At 51.8% G+C, this 13,856-nt stretch overlaps 1 protein-coding gene across 1 annotated transcript in view; it reads left to right on the top strand.

Annotated features, from left to right (window-relative positions):
- The first annotated feature begins 2,264 nt into the window (after positions 1 to 2,264).
- L3MBTL1 (L3MBTL histone methyl-lysine binding protein 1) overlaps positions 2,265 to 13,856 on the top strand; it is a 47,755-nt gene continuing 36,163 nt past the window's right edge. The window contains exons 1-8 of the mRNA XM_026656825.1: positions 2,265 to 2,400; positions 6,268 to 6,491; positions 7,592 to 7,736; positions 8,444 to 8,582; positions 9,456 to 9,582; positions 10,320 to 10,407; positions 11,716 to 11,807; positions 12,669 to 12,773. Coding sequence (XP_026512610.1) covers positions 2,265 to 2,400; positions 6,268 to 6,491; positions 7,592 to 7,736; positions 8,444 to 8,582; positions 9,456 to 9,582; positions 10,320 to 10,407; positions 11,716 to 11,807; positions 12,669 to 12,773 — 1,056 coding nt within the window. The remainder of the gene's footprint in view (positions 2,401 to 6,267; positions 6,492 to 7,591; positions 7,737 to 8,443; positions 8,583 to 9,455; positions 9,583 to 10,319; positions 10,408 to 11,715; positions 11,808 to 12,668; positions 12,774 to 13,856) is intronic.

Below are 13,856 nucleotides of genomic sequence, written 5' to 3'. Positions count from 1 at the left end.
GCTATATTGTTAACTGAGATTGTTCAAATCCATTATAGGAAGAAAGTTGGTATGAGAGTTCAGTGTAATGAGATAAATGTATCTATTTATGTTTGTGTATACAGTTTGTTAATATAAAGAGCATCCTCTACTGGCAAAGAGGAAGCTGTTCATGATGTGGTAAGTTCAATGAAGTTGTAATTGTTATATAGTGCAAATGTCCTCCTGAGTCCAGCTCTGAACAGCTGTGATCTGATGAGCCTTCTAAGGGAATCTGAAGCACCCCCGGTAACCAAGTGTGAAAACAGGTAGCCATGTCCTGTCTTCGCTTTCTCAGGTGCCCCATCCCTGAACTGATGTTCCCTAATCTCAGCACAATTTCCAGGTCATCATTATCAGTTGGATGACCTGACAGTGGGTATCTTTTCCGTTCTTAGGCCTGGTCTATACTAGTGAATTTCCCTGGCATAACTGTTGGAAAAAAATCACTGCCCTAATTTATATAGCCATGCTGGGATACTCCCTAGGTTATACTGGCAGAAAAATTCTTTTGCTGGACTAGCTTTTTCAGGTCTGCTCTGTGCTAGAAAGCGTTACCAGAAAACATGCCTTATTTTGGCACATCTCTACATGAGTCCACACTCAATTTTGAGTCCTGTCGATAAAACTCTTCCTCTCGGTGGCCGAAAACCACCTCCCCTAATGACATATGCCATCTGCTGGCACTTTTTTGCTGGTACAGTGCCAGTGTTGACGCTGTGTTACCTCACCCATTTGCGGAACTGGTTTAAGTTGTACAAAAGAAATAATTCTTTTGCCTGTACAAGCTTTATCTACACTAGTTTTTTTTTTTTTTTTTTGCTGGTATTGCTATACCAGTATAGCTATACTGGCAAACCTTTTGTAAGATAGACAAGGCCTTAGTTAACAGAGCATCATGTTAATAAAATGTTGCCACTGACCTGTGTCTGTTTCACACACACTTCTGCTCTGTGGAATCCCTGCTTTCTAGATGATGACCTGTTGCAGATCTCTGTTCCCTTACACTATTCCTACTCTTTATTATTTTATCTTCGTATTTCCATTGCACCTTTCATTTGAATAGGAACATTCTTTAATTACACTAATTAGTTTACCCTCCCCATACTCCTGGCCTATTATTATCGCCATTTTGTAGATGAGACCTGACTGGCATGCAGCCTTTGGCTAATATCACCCTCCCTGTCGGTCATCCTCTCTGAAATTCTTAAACTAAATAAGCCTGATCTTGCTGGACCAGTCAGAAACTTGATAGTGTCACTGAAATACAGGCCTCTCTCCCAGGATCAATGTTCCCTCTAATTTTTTACATCCATGTGCGGAATGAATTTTGTTATGTGCACCAATATGGAGATGATGTGTGGCAGGGGTGGGGTCAAGGGTTTCGGAGTGTGGGAGGGGGCTCAGGGCTGGGGCCGAGGGTTAGGGTTCGGGGGCTTCAGGCTCTGGCTAGGGGTGTGGGCTCTGGGATGGAGCTGGGGATGAGGGGTTCAGGGTACAGGAGGGGGCTCAGGGCTGGGGCAGAGGGTTGGGATGCAGGGGGTGAGGGCTCCAGCTGGGAGTGTGGGCTCTGGGGTGGGGCTGGGGATGAGGGGTTTGGAATGCAGGCTGTCCCAGGGCTACAGTGGGGAGAGAGGACTCCCCCAGGCCTCTCTCACTGCAGCAGCCTGGAGCCAGGGCCAGGGCCAGGGGAGAGGTGCATCTCCCTGGCTGTGGCAGCTCCAGGACTGACACCGGGGGAGAGATGCCTCTCCCCGCCTGCGCAGCCTGTGATAGCCTGCTGCACGTCCCCACAGCTTAGAGGGAATGTAGCCCAGGACTAGGGATCGTTTGTGGACTCTGGTTTAAATCAGGCATCGTAGCAAAGTTCAGTCTCCCTAACCATTCAAAAGAATATTAATTAAAAGAATCAAGTTGTTTAAAAAAAGTTGTCCCTAATGCCAGGAAAAGCCGTGCCTTCTCCTGGTCTGACAGCAGGGCCTCGGCTACAATATATTGAGCAATGGTTGAGGAAAAGTCATGACTTTCATGCTGTTGTCTATCGTGTGAGCTCCTGCTGGGGGGAGTGGGACTGGTGGCACTATGAGCCACCCATAGTTAGTGTTCTCACGCTGTTCGTCAGACTGACTCCTGTTCCAGCTCCTTCTGTCTTTGTTCCTTCCCTGAGTTCATACCACTCAGGCTCTAACTGGCCTCCATGCCTGCTGGTTGGATTCCAGGTTTATGCCACCTGCCCAACGGGGGTGATGGATGGCAGAGCGGAAATGGAGGTCATGAGAAGCACCAAGGGGAATGCCACCGGGGAGGTCAGCGTCCATCTGGTCGCCAACGAGAACACAGTGCAGAACGCACACCTGCCCGCAACTGCCTTCATCATCCCAGGTAGGTGTTCCAGACGCCAGCGGTTGAGTAGTTATCAGTGGTACCTTAGACAGCCTCCATCACCACAGTATTGGAGCACCTCACGATCTCAAATGTGTTCATCCTCACAATGCTCCTGTGAGGCAGGGCAGTGCCATTATCCCCATTTCACAGAAAGGCAGCTGTGGCACAGAGAGACTAAGTGATTTGCCTAAGGCCACTCAGGAAGTCTGTGGTGGAGCTGGGACTTGAACTTAGGTCTCCCAAGACCTAGACTAGTGCCATAACCATGGAACTATCCTTCCTTTCTCCAAATAGCTTGGGATGTTTCCTCCATTCATGGAGTCATCCCCTCCTCTGGGACGGAGCTCTATCACTTGAGCCTCGAGAGCACCCCCATTAGACAGCAGCAGTAGGCTGTTATCCTCTATTGGACCAGCCATGGGAGGGGAAGGCAACTTACAATAATAGGCTTGTAAACTGTAGGAAATATTTGCATAGCAGATTCTCCCCCATGGAACATGCAGCAGGGCTTGGGGCCGGGATGGCGTTCTGGGCATGCTTGTGCTGTAAGTGTTAGTCTTGTTTAAGATCTTGTGTTGATCCATCCAACGGATACATGGCAAGCCAGGGAAACTGAGGCCAGGCCTGTCCCCGCATCTCAGGGTGCTGGCAGGGTAACAGCACCTAGGGTTCACTGTCAGGGCTACCACGGGGGATCAGAGCCCTTGGATATGGTTGCACATAACTCTACAGCTCAGTTATCTAGGCCATATCCTCCCCCCACAGCCCCTTCGCACACTCTCTCCCTCCCCTTTAATTCTCACTCCCATCCCGTCTTTCTTTCACTTCCTCCCCTACATCTCCCTCCTTCCTGTACCCAGCTGTGCAGAATAAGCCCTGAGAGTGACCCCTGCTAGGAAGGGTTTTGAGGTGCTTCCTTAGGTTTTCTCTGTCTCCTGGCCAAGGGGGTGACTTGTGCCTCCCTGGAGACGTTCCTGGCCATTGGAGAGCTGGTGCTTCTCCCAGGACTCCTGCGTCAAAGTGGTTCCCAGTACAGTTCCCAGGGGTAAAGTAGACGTTAACTAGCACCTGGTGGAGGATGATCCAGCATGGTTCCCACATGCTGCTAACACCCACCAGCCAGTCAGGACGATCGGCAGCTCTGCTCATCCCTGTCAATGTATGTTCTGGGCGCAGGTAGTAGCCCGATGCCTGTTGATTGCAGTACTTTGGAGTGGAGCAGAAAGACCGGGTGAGGGTTTCCAGTAGGAAGCTGGCATGGAGCCTATTGAGGGGTTTCAAGATGAGGACCAGGGAGCCAGGACGGGGCACAGAGCAGTGGGGCGTTCTCACACACTTTGACTTAGCAGCTGGGCCATTGCATTCTGGGCCAGCTACAGCTGCTGGGCTGAATGTGCAGCCCAAGCTTTGCCTGCACGAAATGGAGGGGCAGGGAAGAGCTTCCTGGAAGCCCTGGTGGATGTTAGAGCAGCTGAAGGCTTGCTCTAACTCACCCCAGTGAAGGAGAGACGCAGGAGACCTCTGCTCCACCGTACAAATATATTTCACAAACCTCTGAGAAATAAGAGGAAGACCAAGGACGCAGTAGGCCCATTACTCAATGAGGGAGGGGAAAGCGATAACAGAAAATACCGCAATGGCCAAAGCGTTGGATGCCTTTTTTGTTTGTTTTTCACCAAAACTGTTAGCTGTGATTGGACAATGAACATCGGGGTAGGATCTGGTGCTAAAATAGAGAAAGAGCAAGTGAAGAATGACTTGGACAAGTTAGATGTCTTCAAGTTGGCAGGGCCTGACAAAATACATCCTGGAATACTTAAGGAACTGGCTGAAGAGATCGCTGAGCCATTAGCAGTTATCTTTGAGAACTTGTGGAGGATGGGAGAGATCCCACAGTCCATATTGAGTGAGGTCCTTCCAGGATCTGTTCTGGGTCCAGTTCTATTCAATATCTTCCTAAATTATTTGGATAATGGCATAGGGTGTATACTTATAAAGTTTGTGGATCATACCAAGCTGCAAGCACTTTGAAAGACAGGATTAGAATTCAAAATGATCTTGACAAACTGGAGAAATGGTCTGAAATAAATAGGATGAAATTCAATAAGGACAAATGCAAAGTACTCCACGTAGGAAAGAACAATCAGTTGCACTTATACAAAATGATGTAAAAAAAGAAAGCTAAATACGAGTCAACGGTGTAACACTGTTGCAAAGAAAGCAAACATCATTCTGGGATGTATTAGCAGGCGTGTTGGAAGTAAGACACTAGAAGTAATTTTTCTGCTCTACTCAGCACTTGTGTCCAGTTCTGCGTGACACACTTCAGGAAAAAGGTGGACAAATGGAAAAAGTCTAGAGGAGAGCAACAAAAATGATTAAAGGGCTAGAAAACATGACCTACGAGGAAAGATTGAAAAAATGTGGTTTCTTTTTTCTGGAGGATGGAATACTGAGTGGGGACATGATAATAGTCTTCAAGTATGTAAAAAGTTGTTATAAAGAAGAGGGTGATAAATTGTGCTCTTTATCCACTGAGGACAGCACAAGAAATAATGGGCTTAAATTGCAGCAAAGGAGATCTAGGTTAGACATTAGGAAAACTTCCTAACTGTCAGGGTAGTTAAGCACTAGAACAAATTGCCTAGGGAGATTGTGGAATCGCTGTAATTGGAGGTTTTTAAGAGCAGGTTAGACAAGCACCTGTCACGAATGGTCTAGATAATACTTAGTTCTGCCTCAGTGCAGGGGCCTGGACTAGATGACCACTCGAGGTCCCTTCAGTCCTACATTTCTATGATTCTATGGCCCGCAGCACGCTACATCCACTTCTGCCAGCTTTACACCTGCACAGGTTACCCTGCGCAGGAGGAATTCTCCGCTGGCCGCCTCCAGCCTGGATACGGTCACTTTCCACCATCTGAGCAATGCAGAGCAGCTGGGGCCGATCAGGGAATCTGGCCCTCCAGGTGGCTTCCATTGCAGCAATCCTGCCATGAAGGAACCAAAACCTGGGTTGCTATGACCAGACCTTTGTCTGTGAGGAGCAGCTGCTGTTTTTTCACTAGCTAGGGATGTAATTTGCTGTTCCCAACCATTGCAGCTGTTCAGGCGCAGGCCTGGGCCCATTGTGCTCCATAGCCCAGGGAGTCAGACACCTTTCTGGGGGCGCAGCTCCAGCCTTGGCCCTCATGGGGGTGCTGAGCAGACTCAGAGGGCTGGAGGGGACGGAGGCACGGTGCTCATCCAGCTGGTTCTAACTGGTGTAGATGAAGTTTAAAATGTCCTGGGCCTGATTCTCATTTGCACTGTGGCCCTTTACAGTGTGCTGGCTTTCCAGGTGTAGCTGTAACTGGCACCCGCATTCAGGTCCAGAGTCTGAGTGTAAAGGAGAATCAGGCCCTGTTATTCCTGTAGTTATTCCTAACTGGAACCCAATGAACAGTTCAGTGCTCAGCCCCTCCCCTCCCTTCTCCCACCTGGCCTCAGTCCTCCTCTCTGCTCTTCTCCCATTGCAGCTCCTGCCCTGTGTCCCTCCAGAATTCACCAGGGGGCTGCAGAGGTGGCATGCAGCTCCCTTCCCCCCCCCCCCCATTGAGGTGTATTGAGCTCAGAATTGGGACTTGATTCTGCAGGACACAGAACAAGTAGCTGCAGCTGTACGGCAGGTCAGACCCGGCGGATTGACACCTTTCAAGGAAACCCCTGGCGCAAACCTAAGAGTCAGGTGTGCGAACAGAGTGAGCGCAGACCGTGTGCCTGGCATCCCTCACCCCCTTGTGCTGTATTGGCTGCTGCCCCACCCCGTGCCTGCTGCATGTATATGAAGTGTTTGTCCCTCTTTACCTTTTCACCCTTCTCCAGCAAACACAGCCACCATCAGCCTCCCCGCCAGCACCTTAGAGATCCAGCGATTTCCCCGGGAGCAGCAGAGAAGCGCAGGCGCCGAGAGACTGGAGAGGGGGGCAGGGAACGAGCCAATCACGGCGACCGTCATCCCCCAGATCAGCGGGGTGCAGACCTGCAACACCGTCCGGGTACTGGAGTGGAAAGATGGCGTGGCCACTCTGCCTGGCAGCAACTTAAGAGTAAGTGTGGGGGGAAGCCAGACCCCTGTACACTAGCACCCTTAACCCTGGCTGGGCGCGTCCACGGAGAATTATGAACTGACAGGTTATGCAGCTGCTTTCTTATTAGGGCAATAAGAGCCTCTTCTTGGGGTCCTGCCCTCCAGGTTCGTCATTAGGATTCTACCTTCTGAGCCTGTTCCTCATTAGCAGAGAATGAGAGGGAGCCCTTTAAATCTCTAGCCACCTTTGGATGGAGGATGCTGCAGGTGTGCCCACAAACAGGTAACTGCACACGCTGAAGGAGCAGACCTCAGTGGCTTTGCATGGCCCAGTGGCCTTTCAGAGCACAGATGTGGTGCCAGTGCCTGTACGCTTTTGCAGGCCAAACCATGGCATCCACCATTGAAAGGCTGGCCCTAAAGGTATCCAGTCAGGACTATCTTTAGAGGTAGTTCGGCTGGTGTTTATACTAAGCACCCACTGGGGCTGGCTCGGTAGCTTAGTGCTAGTGATCCATGCACAACACACAGCTGCGGTGCCTAGACTGTTACAATAACCAGTGTACCCCATCCCCTCCACTACCTCATCCAGTACCCTGCCTCCTCCGGGCTGTTCCAGCCTCCAGACAGCACTCTGCCCCTCCCTGCTATGTCAGCCACCAGGCCAAACCCTGCCCTCTCCATAGAAGTGAAAAGCTTTCCCTGAGGTTGAACAGTGGGTCAGTTAAAGGGCTGGGTGGAGACCCCACAGCTCCCATATGCCCATCCTGTTCTTTGCCCCTCTCTCACCTGGTAGGGCTGACCTGGCATGTCCAGCACCAGGGGAAGGGTTGACTTTCATGGGGGAGACGGGTCAACAATGTTATGTCTGAGTCCATTAGTCCTTCTTGCCTTATGTTTTTGTGATGGCCGCCATCTTGGCTGACACACCGGGGATTGAACTAGGAACCTTCACATTTAAAAATCACAAGCTGCTACAACTTGAGCTAAGGCTTCCTAGGTGGGGCTGTCCCAGACTCCTGTCCCTTGTGGGTGGGCCCAAAGGGGGACCTGTCGCACACTCCCCAGTGGGTTACGCTTTTATCTTTCTTCCCTTTTGTGTTTGCGTTAATAACCCAGTTTCGGATAAATGAATATGGGACGCTGAAAGTGGTGAGTGCTGATAAGATCCCCCCTGTGGAGCCCCTAAAGGATGGTCATGCGGAGAGAGATGGGGAGTCGGAGGTGGCGCCCACCAGCAGAGACAATCCAGCTGCTGCTCAGGGTAAGGATCCTTTGGCTCCGATGTTTTTAAGCATGTGGAAACGGTATTCATGTCAGTGGTGGTGTTAATATCTCTGTCACACTGGGCCATGGGGAGGGTGGGTTTCTGCTGGTGCCTCTCCTCTGAAGTGATCTCAGACCCTAAAGGGAGGGTGGGGGTGGGCTAAGTCACAATGGGCTCTGGAGCCACTGCAGCTCTGTCTCCCCAACCCTTCCAGAAAGATCCCCACTCCTGCCCCATAGACGGGTGTTTGGCTTTCCCTAGTGGGAAATCCAGAAGGCTCCTTTATCCACTTGTTGTTGGTGTCTTCTGGAGGGCCAGTAGCTCAACAGACATGTTGCCCTGTCCCAAAACCCCAGTGGCTGGCTGGAACCAATGCATCATTTCAGGCAGAGTTTCCATGAGGCTTTCTCCACATGATCTTCTTGCCAAGGAGTGAGACGGTCCATCCTGTCCAAGCCCAGCTCAGCAAGCAACTGTACACTGGACCCTGCTGACCACAGGGCCTGCTTCCAAAGTGCCTCCCTCAATCCTACCCCAAGGTAGGGCTGAAAGAGAGCTTCAGCCTCCCCCGGGTTATGTGTGTGGTGCCTACGTCCACCCTCGAGCCATATGGGAGGCAGGTGTCTTCTGACTTGTGCTGTTCTCCTGCCCCGGCGGCTCTCGCCCGTTGGAGTTCATGTCCCTTTCACTCTCTCCTGACGCAGACGTGCCCGAACAGCTCAAGCTGCCGACAGCAGAGAGCATGTGCCACTGCGATACCTGTGGCCGGAGACATGTGTCGGAGGGGGCCCGGGAGGGCAGGGGGTTCTGCAGCGAACACTGTCATCGGCAGTTCAAGGAAAGGTAAAGGAGACGCTGCTTCAGGTGGGGGAAGAAGAACCTGCACCTTCAGGGGGAAACGTGCTGAGGCAAACCCTGTCTTTCTCAGACCAGCCTTTGTTCTCTAGAGGAGAGGGGGATACAGGCGTGTGTCTGCGTGGGCTGGGAGACCCCTCTCTTGTTCCTGTGGGCAGGTTATTCTTCAAGCAAACGCGCAGGATGCCCCTGAGCCCACTGAAGTCAGGGCGGGTTTTGCTATTGATTTCAGCGGGGCCAAGCTGTCACTCAGATCGTTTGTGGTCTCAGTGCAGGAGCGGGCTGCGCCTGGCGCTATGAGAAGCTTCCCCAGGGAAAGGCGTCCTCACCTTGGTCCCCGAAGGACACGTTTTCCCTCATCTGATTTCCCAGCTCACAGATGAGGGCAGACCACCACATGTAGATCTGGATCTCCAGTGCCCTGTCATTCTGGGTTGCTTGGATCCAGGCATTTGGTCCAGACCGTTATAAAGATCAGTCTATTTGGATCTGGATTCAGATTTGGATTTCAGATACCCCAGCGTTCGAGGATACTTGGATGCAGGATTGTGGTTCAGGCTCATCTCTTAATTTTGACCACATGAAGACACACGTTCTTGGCAGATTGCTCATTTTAATCATGAGGAACAGTGCGTGTGTGTGCGTGTGCGTGCGTGCATATATGTTTGTGCATGTGTGTGCAGGTGTATAGGCACTGGAGGAGGGATTGAAAAGGCAGTTGCTTTTCAGACTGGTGTTGGCCACACAACCTCCCTCCCTGCCAGGCCCCTTCGAACCAAGTTTGCTGACATCCCATCTCTTGCCAATGTGCAGTGTGGCTCCTCTCTGCTGATGGGCATTACGGTCCCTTCTCCCCCGCAGGTCTGTCATAGTGGAGAACTCTGCCGGCAGCACTAACGCCACCGAAATCCTCAAGCCGGTGAAAAAACGGAAAAGAAAGGATTACCAGAGCCCTTCGGAGGAGGAGGAATATGAATCCGAGCAAATGGTAGGGGAGAGGGCCGGCACGGACGGGACAAGATCACACACAGATACTTGTCAGTGGAGAGGCTAGGGTACCCTGCCATCATGTCTCTGTGTGTGCGTGTGTGTGTGTGCGTGTGTGTCCCTCCCCCCCTTTTTTTATTTATAATTGTCAGTGCAATATCCATTATATGTCCAAGTATTAATCAGAAACTGACAACTTAACTCCAAAGAGCAGAAAGAGAGAGGGGTAAATAGACATCCAAAGGGACTGACCCTCGAGTCCTGTAGACATCTTGGGCCACATTTTCAGAGGTCTCAGCGCCTGGGTGGACGTTGGGTGCTGAGCCCTTTTGAAAACTGAGCCACAGTGGTGGATGCTGAACACGTCAACCCCCAGCCCTGAGCTCTGCGAGAAGCCTGGCCTCGTGAGCATGAAACACTGGGAAACTGCACTTACAAACCAGAGCGCATCTGCCTCAGTGATCCAGATGCTGCGTTCTGGGGCATAAAGCACCCGCTGGCCGAAAAAATAAGACGGCACCGCTCACAATAAATCCATCTTTAGTGAGGTCCTTTCAAATCCACTCCCAAATCCCTCTCCGACAGCTTCGGTCTACTCACAAGCCAGATCCTCTTGGCTGTCCGTTTCTTGGATTTGGGGACCCAAAAATTCTTGAGCGCCGTCATAATCCAAGAAGGTCTGAGACATTACAAGGGTGGTGAGTGACTGACATCCTTTCTCTGTACTCTCGTGGTTAGGAGGAGAAGCAGGAAGAGAGAAAGAACTCGGGGGGAGACCCCACCATCAGCAACACGGAGAGCGAAGAGTGGAGCATGAACCAGCATGGTAAGGGGTGTGGCAGGGCAGTCTCTGGTGGCTGCTTCCCATGCAGCAGCAGCTACAGGTGGGTAGAAGTCAGCTAAGTGACCTGCTCGCCATCCGGCTGACAACATCCCAGGGGCATGGGGGCATTCCTGTAGCTCATGATGCCGCCTGAATCCCCCTGATGAAATGTTGTTACCTTGTATCGCATGGATGATTAGCCATAGGAGCTGCCAGATTGGTTCAGACCCAAGATTCGTCTAGTCCCGTGTCCGGTCTCTGAATGCATCTACTGATAGGATTAAGATTTGGGTTCCTATAGCCCCTTTCCCACCAGAGATCTCCCCCAGTGAAGAGAGGATGGATGGCCCAGGGGTTAGGGTGCTGGGTCAATGGTTAGATAGACCTGGGCTCAATCCCTTTTTTGCCATAGACTTCCTGTGACCTTGGGCAAGTCAATTAGTTTTTCTGTGCCTCAGTTCCCCCATTGTGCAATGGGGCTAGTAGCACTTGCCTTCCTCCCAGGGGTCTTTAATATGTTAAAAATTGCAAGGTGCTCAGGTTCTACGGTGAGGGGAGCCAGATAAACATCTCAGATAGGTACATACCAGTACAAATGCAGCAGCTCACACTCAGCCTTGCCAATTGGTTAGTCCCTGTGCTAATGGAGCTGGCCTGTCTCTGGCTGCTTTGGGGACTCCCTCTTGTTTTTACAGCTGTTCCTGAACCTTTGCTTGGATTAAAAGGAATGGGACTTGGGCATTTCTCTCCTACTGGAGGCTTTGAAAGTCTCAGCCGTCGATGCTGGCTGGCTGCAGAATGTATCTGGGTTCTCCTCAGGGTTTTCTGCACTGTATACAGTAGGATTCTTTTATTGCATGACCCTGGGCCCCCACTATAGGCAGTGACACCATGTAGAGGGATAGAAAGAATACTGGCCTGGGTCTGGTCTGCATGGGAGATGGCTTTTCATCTCCTCCTTCCAGCTGAACAGATGGACAGACAGGGCTTTGGCCCAGTGTTACACCTGGAGGGCGGTGCCTGAGGTCACTGGGGATGGGAGCAGGTCACGGAGAGCAGGATACAGCCCTTTTCGTCAAGGTGCATCACTCACTGGGCAGCCCACCTCTGCCTTCCCCCATCTCCGAACGCGGGTGAAAGTGGTTGGAGGCTGGTGAAGGACCCTGCGCACTGCACGCTGGGGTGAGGCGGGGGGAGCTGGTCTGCCTTTCTCCTTGCCTGGACCAGCTCAAGGGTCGGTTCCAAAGCAAACTAACCGGATCTTCAGCCGCGTCTCTGAGTGGCTTGTGTGTGCGTTTCTTCCGAGCTCAGGTTCCAGCGAGGAGAAGAAAGAAGGCTGGTCCTGGGCATCCTACCTGGAGGAGCAGAAAGCCATCGCTGCCCCTTTAAATCTGTTCCAAGAAGTGAGTTGGGATTTTCTTTTCCGATTCCTCTTCTTCTCCTTTCCTTTTTTCTCTTCTCATCTCCTCTCCATCTCGTTCCTGTTTTCCTAGCTGTGGGCAATGCCCAATCCTTCGTCCTGGGGTAACCAATTGTCTTCCTCCGCCGCTCTCCAGCGTTGCTCTAGCCCTCCCCTTTGTGACCTTTGCCCCCCACTCAAAGTCTGTTTGCTCAGTAAATGCCCTATAGAGCAGGGGTTCTCAACCTGGGGGTCGGGACCCTTCAGGGGGTCGTGTGGTTATTACATGGGGGGTCGCGAGCTGTCAGCCTCCACCCCAAACCCAGCTTTGCAGCCAGCATTTATAATAGTGTTAAATATATAAAAAAGTGTTTTTAATTTATAAGGGGGGGTCGCACTCAGAGGCTTGCTGTGTGAAAGGGGTCACCAGTACAAAAGTTTGAGAACCACTGCTATAGAGTGATGGCCCTGTCAATGCCCTTCTCCTCCATCCCCTTGATTCTGCCCCACCCCGACCTTCGCCAGCTGCCCGCTGGCTGGGAAAACGTGAGTCTAATTCACTCTATGAACCGCTCTCTCCTGCCCTTGTCTGGTCAAGAGATGAGCCCACAATTCCAGCTGCAAACACCCCCGTACTTAGGGGAGGCTCATCTCTAGGCTGGGCAATAGAGAGCACTCAGGGGAGCGTGCATGGCAAGCCAGTGCTGTCGTGTTTCCTGTCCTGTCGGCAATGAGAGAAACAAACCACAGAAAACAGAGAATGGCTTTAAAAAACAAAAAAAACCCACTGGTTAACCCCAGGACTCCGTCCTCCAACGGGCTGTGATGAGTGATTGGAGCAGGTCTGTTTCTCTCACGTTTTCAGTACCAGTCAGTTGCCCAGCACAAGAACGGCTTCAAGGTGGGGATGAAGCTGGAGGGGATCGATCCCCAGCACCCTTCGATGTACTTCATCCTGACTGTGGCTGAGGTAAGATGTGGGACTGAAAGGAACCTCCTGGCTCGTCAAGTCCAGTCTCCTGCTATTTCAGGGAACCCGGTCACGTGATCCTGTTGATAAACGTATTGAGCTCCAACTTGACACTAGTTGCGTGGTTTGTCCCCATTCCTCCTACTGGGCGGCTGTTCCAGAACCTCCCTCCTCTGATGGTCTTCAGTGTGACACTGCCATTCCATGTCCTCCTGTGCAGCCGCAGCTACAGGCCGACAGCTCCTGCCTGCCTTTCCCAGCTTCTCCGCTGCCCTTTCCCCACGCGTGCTCACAGCCATGTTGTGTGAGGGGTTTCCAGGGGGAGAAAGGAAATGCTGTGCAGGAGGTGGCTCAGGAGACCACTCCTGGGTCTCACCATTAGGCCATCCGTTCAAACCCAGGGCTGGCTGGCAGTCACCCAGACGTCGCCTGGCCAAGCTGCTGGTTGTGAAATGCGCTGGTGGTTTGGCGGTGTAGGTCAAGTGAGTTGAGGGTGTCAGGGGGGTTGGTAGAGGACAGGTGGCCACATCGCAGAATCACCATCTCGGTTGGCGGCCATGTTAGCACGGTCATCAGAGGAACCCAGGAGTGAATAGACCATGGAGATGGAAGTACCCTATGGCCCCTTGATTTGATCACTCTTGGACAGTCTGAGCCACGTTGGTGGGGCAGTGAGTAGGAGCTTGTTCTTCCACTGTCCGATCTGCACCCGTTCTGTGGATAAACAGAGGCCTTCAGTCTCTAGGCTGTCAGGCCAAACCCTTCCATCTGCACTACATTCGTGTAAGGTGCACAGTCCGTGACCTACAGCACTCATGGGCCAGCAGCTGAAGTCTACTCAATCCTCCTTCAAGGTGAGAAATTCCACAAAGCAGCCGTTTTGTTTGTTTCTTGCTGCTGGCATATTTTTGCCAGGGCAACAACCTCTTGCAAAACACTTGGGAGAAGGAGGGGGGAAATCTACCGCTGTGAGGTCTTTATAACCCTGGATCCACACCAGGGCTGACTGCGTCACCATTTCACCCTGTGCCCTGACAAGAAAGGCCAGCGGTAAAGTCGGAATCTTTCTGTGGCTTTTGCTGA

This window comes from Terrapene carolina, unplaced genomic scaffold (genome assembly GCF_002925995.2).
Source record: "Terrapene carolina triunguis isolate 2854851 unplaced genomic scaffold, T_m_triunguis-2.0 Scaffold233, whole genome shotgun sequence".
NCBI lineage: Eukaryota > Metazoa > Chordata > Testudines > Emydidae > Terrapene > Terrapene triunguis.
The sequence above is the reverse complement of the archived record's forward strand: the minus strand, read 5'-3'. Positions and strand labels throughout refer to the sequence as shown.